The 7,500-nt window shown below is 43.6% G+C and overlaps 1 protein-coding gene across 1 annotated transcript in view; it reads right to left on the bottom strand.

Annotated features, from left to right (window-relative positions):
- Window positions 1-7,500, bottom strand: part of phf1 (PHD finger protein 1) — a 22,459-nt gene that overhangs the window by 11,065 nt on the left and 3,894 nt on the right. Inside the window, 5 exon segments of the mRNA XM_068702179.1 lie at window positions 900-968; window positions 3,416-3,511; window positions 4,109-4,119; window positions 4,122-4,259; window positions 4,801-4,895. Coding sequence (XP_068558280.1) covers window positions 900-968; window positions 3,416-3,511; window positions 4,109-4,119; window positions 4,122-4,259; window positions 4,801-4,895 — 409 coding nt within the window.

Here is a 7,500-nt window from a genome sequence, read left to right as displayed (position 1 = left end):
CTGAGTGAACATAAGCTGTGCTAAGCTTGGAAATAACTGAAAGGGTTAGTTTGGATTTCTTTTAAAGTGGGGTTGTATGTATAATGTCAAATTACAGTTTTGTCAATGGAGCCCGGTGGCTTTCAAGAGAGTTCAGTTACCCGTCGGAAATGGGTGTCTGATGGTGGTGGACGGCAGCACAAAAACACATTTTATCAGTTGAAGTGTACGCTGTATTAGGAAGATTTTCCCAGCTTTACCTTGCCATCAGACGGCCCTTTCCGCTGAGGAACTGAAGCTATTATATCGCTCTATTGAAGGCCACCAGACTCCATTGACAACAAAAAAAACAACGTGATTTCACGTTGCATCGATAAGTTACTTTGTGTTATTGTGTAACTTTCGGATCCGAACGAATGAGATGTCCACGCAGCAGAAAATGTCTTAGCTTCCGTGCCGGTACTCCTCTCTACTGTAGGTTTACTGGTAATACACTGACTGGACGAGGATATACACTATGTATGTATGTATGTATGTATGTATGTATGTATGTATGTATGTATGTATGTATGTATGTATGGAGCAGAAACCTACGTCAGGTCACGTAAAGGTTTTTAGGGGGGCTCAGGAAAATAACGTTTTGATGCTAAAACATACGTACTTCAACCAAAATTTACATTTTTGGATTTTAATACTTAAGGGACACCACTGGTAAACTACAGAATAACATAAAAACCTCAAAAATACATTTTAATAATGGACCCGCCCTTTAGTTTTTCTCTCAACCTAGACTTGGAATGTACTGAAAAATGACTTCTTCTGTAGTGAGTGACTTCTTCTGTTGCGCTATGTGAAAGAAATTGGTTTGAACTCCTCTGTTGCTGCAAACATGTCAGTAAAGGTTTCACTGTTAACATCACCAGGTCATGGGTAGTCTTTGGATGGTCTCGGGTCCCTTTGTACACACTGAGCACTGGAACTGATAAAACCTAAAAAAAAAGACACATGAGAAAAAAAACAAAACATGAAAATCTGCATCACGCGACTTCATTTGAAACATGATTCATCCTAAAACGTGTGTTTTTCTTCTTCTTCTTCTTCGATTAATCAGTTTGTCAACTTAAATCTTGTCTTCATGCTTTGTTGCACAATCTCTGCGAGACCTCTTGTCATTTAGTCCAGGTTCTTCATGCACAACGAGATCCCCCCCCCCCCCCCCCCTTTGCCTTCCTTGCGGTCTCTGTTCTCTGGATATTTGATCACACAAATCAACCTGAACTGAAAATGAGCAGACGGGTGTGTTCGTTTCCCGATAATGACGTTCCATTGAGGGTGACCCTGAAAACGCCGCTCAACAACAATGTGTGCATCTGTCCTTCCACGGCACATGCATGTGTGCAAGGGCATCGGGAAAGATGAAGCGCCGACACAGTATGACGGCAGCAAATGCTTGCTATTCCAACTGTGAACTCGGGCTTCACTCTTCCTCCATCACCTGCTCAGCAGATGTTGTACCAATCCGGCCTCGCTCTCTCCCCGACTGTCAATCTAAATCTAATCCTTCCTTTTCTTCCCCCCCACCCCACCCCCTAACCTCAGACAGGTTCGGCAATAACAAGGTGTCAGGGTGGGTGCGGAGCCCAGTCGGCTAACACAGGTGGTTAATGACAATAATGACTTAATGGATGGATACGTTTTATTACTCGCTTCAGATGCAGCCTGTCAAACTGCACCGCCATCAGCATCCCGTATATATATATATATATATATATATATATATATATATATATATATATATATATATATATATATATATATATATATATATATATATATATATATATATCCTCCCCTCATCATATCTGATCGACTAGCACAGAGGTGATACGTCTGCTCTGCCGTCCTTCTTGCTCTGAGTGTGTGAGGAGCACAAGTCAGTGATTACATTAAAAAACGCACACTAACGAGTTAGTCCTAAGCTAATTAAGGTAGTTTCTCTGACAAGTGAAGCCGTCACGGAGACGTCTTCCTGTGATTATCTTAATCAGCCTGGAGTCCTCCGGCGAGGCGAGGTGCGGCTTAAACGCGCCGCTTTTCTCTGGTTCGTGTGATCGTGATCTGAACGTCTTTAGGGGTTTTAAATGACGGTTGGACAAAACAAGCAATTTGAAGACGTCGCCTCTTTCTGAGAAATTGCAATGGGGTTGTTTTTCTTTTCTCCACTGTTTTCTGACATTGTATAGATTAAACGATTTAATCAATTTATCGGATGCATTGTCGACAGATTATTTGAAAACGAAAGTAAAAAGTTTGCGATCAAAGTATATTTAACTCAGTTAAGCACAGGTAGGTTTCTGCTCATTCCAACCCGAGTAGTGCGCCTTGCAAAGTCAACAACATGTGGTGAGCAACCACTAAATAAAAAAAAAAATCAATAAGAAAAAAATCAATATAAACCAGGTCAACAAAGAAGTCACATGTCTCACATGAAAACACATTCCAAATATTAGATCCTGACAGAAACATCAGCAAGTTATTGTCGGCTAATATTGACTTCACACACACACACACACACACACACACACACACACACACACACACACACACACACACACACACACACACGTGTGTATCGGCGTATATGTTGACAGATAAGCAAAAAGAAAAACTGTTTCGCAGGCTATATTTTTACTGGTATTAAACTGGCAATAGGCAATTTTTGCTTCAGCTTATAATTAAGAAGTTAATGTTGATTGCACAATGTAATGGCTATAGAATAATGACATCGTCCGCGTTTAGACTGGTCTTGATTTACAGCACAAATGAAGAGCGTCAAGCCCTTGAGCAACCAGAACTGGAAGAGGACAGCGCTTTTAAGTAAAGGGAACAATAAAAGTGAAGAAAAAGAAAAAGAGGTGCGTCCTGTGCTTTGTTTCTAAAAGTCGACAGACGACGTCACGAGCAAAATTAGCATGAAGCTTAGCAGTTGAGTCGGTTGCAGTGAAGGGAAAGAGTCCCTGCTATTGGCTGAAGAGCAAATACTCTGCGCTACACAGAGAATGAATCGCAATACAATATATTTTTATATATTGTTTTGCTTTTTCCATGATGGTCTGAACACGTCACTAAATTTGTCGCTAGTCGTAGCCTAAGAGGAAAACGATTCAGCAGCAAAAATTTGAAAAGTCGTCCATTGCCTCTTGATGTGTAAAATGAAAGTTTCTCATACTTTCATTGTTCGGTGTATCATTATCAGAATGCATTTATCTTTTACACTGAAATATTAACATCAGCTTCACAGTCTAGCTGAGTTTTGGTGTGCATAAGAACATATTCAGAGTGTCAAAATTGATTAAGACCGATTCATTTGTATTCATTGCAATGACAAAGCGATGATCATTAAGAATGCAGAGCTTTTTCATGCTCAGTGACCCACCTGTCTCCATACAGCAGTGGCTTGGTTAGACACTGTGTGCAGGCCTCGTGGAACCACTGACCACAGCTTCCACACTGCAACATCTTCAGGTTCCACCTGCAGGTCAAACGACACGCAAAACATCATCAAGACGCTGCAAACACACGAACGAAGGAACGTGTGTCTGACATCTGCCACCAGACACGTTAGTATTTACGCATAAATGAGGGAAGACTGAGGGCTGATGACTGCGGCTGACAGTTCTCATTTTCTGAGCTGAGACGTGTCTTCAGGTGTGAACTCCCACCCGGATCCTGCTTCCCATAAAGGTACGGCAGTTTTGGGGAGTTTGTTTTATACTTATTCATGTGCCAGGGTGGTGGGGTTTGCCACATAAGCAAAAGAGTGCAAAACACAAAATGAAACACCGCGAATGCTTTTAAAGAGTGTGGTGCGACACTTCTTTTCTTTGATTGACAGCTCACCTCACAGTATCTGAGCTGATGCAGCGAATATCACATCACATCATTCCAAGAAAGTCAAAAACAAACTCAAAGAAATCCTGCTAACACAGTGTGACACGTGTCTGATATGCTGCATGCAATTAGCAAAATAATCCAACGAGACGACTTTCGGAGATAAATGCCAACTGTTGAAAGGGCACACGTGAGCTTCTGCGTTCAAACTTTAACTGGCCTCTGCAGCGTCACTCACTCTCCAGGTCCGGAGCGCAGTAGCAGTAGCACTGCTGCTGATTGGTCAGGTGCTGCGGGTCCCAGTCCAAAGACGACAGCTGGTAGGGAAGCCGGAGTTTCATGAATTGCATGAGCCGGGCGAAGCGTCCCCGCTTGAGCGCCCCGCCTCTCTGAAAACACAATTTTGGGACAGAACCGATTGGTCGGTGAACGCTCAAAATCACTGTCATGTCAGAGCGGCCAGGGAGACGGATCGCATTCGGTGGGGAGAAGGCAATTCGTCTCTGGTTTTATTGTAAGGCCGGGGCCGTGAGAGATAGTGTCCGAAGCGGCGGAAGTCTGGACAATGAGATATGGACGTTGACCGATTGACAATTAACCGGGTGCTTTCTCATCTCATATCTACAGAACTGGAGCACATGTGATTGATTGACTTTAAATGTACTTCTCTCAACTCCAGCGTAGTTTTTCAGCTTCATAACTATTGATTGTTCATGACTTCTCGGACACAATGTGGAACATCTCACATTGACGTCAATACTGAGGGGAATTAGTGTGCTTTTGCCTTGAATAAACCCATTTTCTGCTGTACACAACATCACCGTGGCAGCAGCAAAGCTGATATATTTGACTGGATGTCTCCCATATTACACACTGAATGTTGTTGTTTTTTTCCCCCTGAGTGTGAGACGGAGAGATTAGCAGCCTGACCTTGGTTGCGACTGCAAAGACACATTGCCGACATATCCACGAATCGCTGTCAGCTTCCGGTTCGATGGCTGGCGTGTGGCACTCTGGATGATAACCTGTAATGGGAGGAGGAGGCAGAGCGTTTAATTCGTGTTTACAAGACAGACAGCCGGAGTGACGTAATGGCAGCGCGGCTCCATGTTTAGTGATCTGCTGGGGGTTTTTTTCGTCAGGGGCAATGCAAAATATTTCACTTTACTATTCGCATCTAGGGAGCAGGCGGCATGTTTGTCTGCTTTCCCCCCCCCAAAAAAAAGCAAACTGTCAGCACACCTGTTAGTCTGACAGAGCCGTGAAAACGCGACGGTAACATTTGCTGCCCTTTTACTGCTTGTGCATCCTGCTGCCGCGTGTCTGGAAAAGTTATTCCCACTTTGGTTTATTTCATTTCATCCTTCAAACTTTAAAAAGGGACAGTTCACCACAAAATCAAAAATACATATTCTTCCTCTTACCTGCAGTGCTAGTCATCAATCTAGATTCTATAGAACTGCCTCTCCAACTCAACAAGTGTGTTATATTTTGAGTTACGTCACTTGGCTGTTTTACCTTCAGTGTGCAGAACGATGTGTGTGCAGAGTCTGACACCAGACAGGTGTTTTTAAGTTTCAAGTTTTCTCTGCTCTCCCTTTAAATCTTCAGTTCAAGGCGAGCACATAAGAGCCCGATTGACGTGTTCGGTAGAGAGTGGACTTCACATGGGAAGCAGGATATATCGTGTGTCCAGGAGTTAAACTTTTTTTTTTTTTTGCATTTTCATAAATTCTTGATTTTTCAATGAGGTATGTAATGGGGTTTTTTTTAAACGACATAATTAATGCAATTTGATTTGTCTTAAAATATGTGCGGAGGGGTCATATAAATTAGCAATTAGCCCAAGTAAAGACAACTTGTGGCATTTAAGTCTATGAATTAAGCTCCATGTCTTTGGCATCTCATTCATTTCTATTCTAGCCAGGATGCAGGCGCAACAATTCATTTCTATCATTTCCGATAGATGGTTTTTCTGTGTCGTTGTTTTGTTTTTGTTTGTTTTTTTCAAACAGCAACGCTGTTGTCTGGCGTACTCTGTCAAATCTCAAGGTCAGTGCAAGAACTGGTGGAGATCCAGCGCTTGACAGCGTATGATGAGGCGTGCTTCCTTACCGTGGCGACATTTAAGACAATTTATGAGGGGTTCTTTAAGAGGCGGAGCGTCGCAAATACAGCAAACTTCTTCCACTCCAGCAGCGACTAAGGCAAACAGAGAAAGACAGAGAGAGAGAGAGAGAGAGAGAGAGAGAGAGAGAGAGAGAGGAGAGGCAGGGGAGGAAGTAAATGTGAAAGAGGAAGACAGAGAGAGAGAGAGAGAGAGAGAGAGAGAGAGAGAGAGAGAGAGAGAGAGAGAGAGAGAGAGAGAGCAGTCAACGGCATTAATTTATGTATATTGATTCACATCCTTGCCACCTCATTGATTTCAGTGTCTCCTGCACCCTTTCAGATTTCACTTCATTTGACGGGCGGATATTCAGCCTGGTCCTAACAAGCGTCCAACTTCCCCCTTCTGCTTGATGTTAGGTGGAGTGGGGCGCCATTTCCCTGAAGAGTCATTAATCTAATAAATTCATAAATAGACTCTAATATACCAATTACGTCTCGCCGTGCCCCGATCAGAACACTCGGAGCACTCTGCATCGCAACCTCGAGACGTGACTGTAATTCTCTCCCGCATTTTCCTCGGAGCCACGACTCAGAGATCCTGACACAAACCGGTGCAACAAAAAGTTTCGAGCTCACATGGCAACGAATCACAAAAAGTATTCCTTCAAACTCCTTGGTCGAAGTTTCAGAGTGGAAACAAAGTAACAGCTGCGCTCGTGTGCATTCCAAAACTCAATCTAAGAGCTTTTTTTTTTTTTTAACCTATAAGACACACAAAGTGCTCCCAACGGGAAGCTATTGAACTCTTCCAGCTGAAGGAAGAGGGAGCAATAAAAAAGAAGAAGTTCTTCTTACACGAGTGGATGTCCTTCTCAGCACCCAGAACTCCGAGTTGTCCTCAAATCTCACCAGACAACATTGCTTGACTCCATCTACCTGAGAGGGAGATAGCAGGTGAGCGAGAATGATTGACAAAACTAAATGGAAGTCTTTTCAAAATCCAGGTGAACACACTCACTGACACACACACACACACACACAGAAGTCTTTCTGTCACACACACACTCCCACATGCACTTACTCTTTTCACATTGCGAGGTACAGTAGTCCATCACTCCATCGAGCCAACACATCATCTCCTTCACTTACTCCCCCCATCCTGAGGAGAGAGACAGAGAGGGGAGAGAGAGAGAGAGAGAGAGAGAGAGAAAGAGGAGGGAGAGCAGGGCTCATGTGAAATGGAAATCCGATTTATTCGCTGAATACTTTGCTGCCATTGCTGACAGAGGGGGTTTATGGCCCCCGACGTTTCGGCTGGCTCTCAGACAGGCGGGCTTCGGTGCAAAGGGTTAAAATCCCCCCCCCCCCTACCCACCCCACACACACACACCACACACACACACACACACACACCACACACCCCCCCTTCTCCTCCTTTTAGATCAGAGCATAGCGACAGCCTGTATCCACCACAGTGAAAGATGAGAGTGAGTACACAACCAGAGAGCAAGACAAATGATT

The sequence above is a fragment of the Cebidichthys violaceus genome, unplaced genomic scaffold (assembly GCF_023349555.1).
Source record: "Cebidichthys violaceus isolate CVI_PGR_0920_01 unplaced genomic scaffold, fCebVio1.0.p SCAF_81, whole genome shotgun sequence".
Taxonomy (NCBI): domain Eukaryota; kingdom Metazoa; phylum Chordata; class Actinopteri; order Perciformes; family Stichaeidae; genus Cebidichthys; species Cebidichthys violaceus.
The sequence above is the reverse complement of the archived record's forward strand: the minus strand, read 5'-3'. Positions and strand labels throughout refer to the sequence as shown.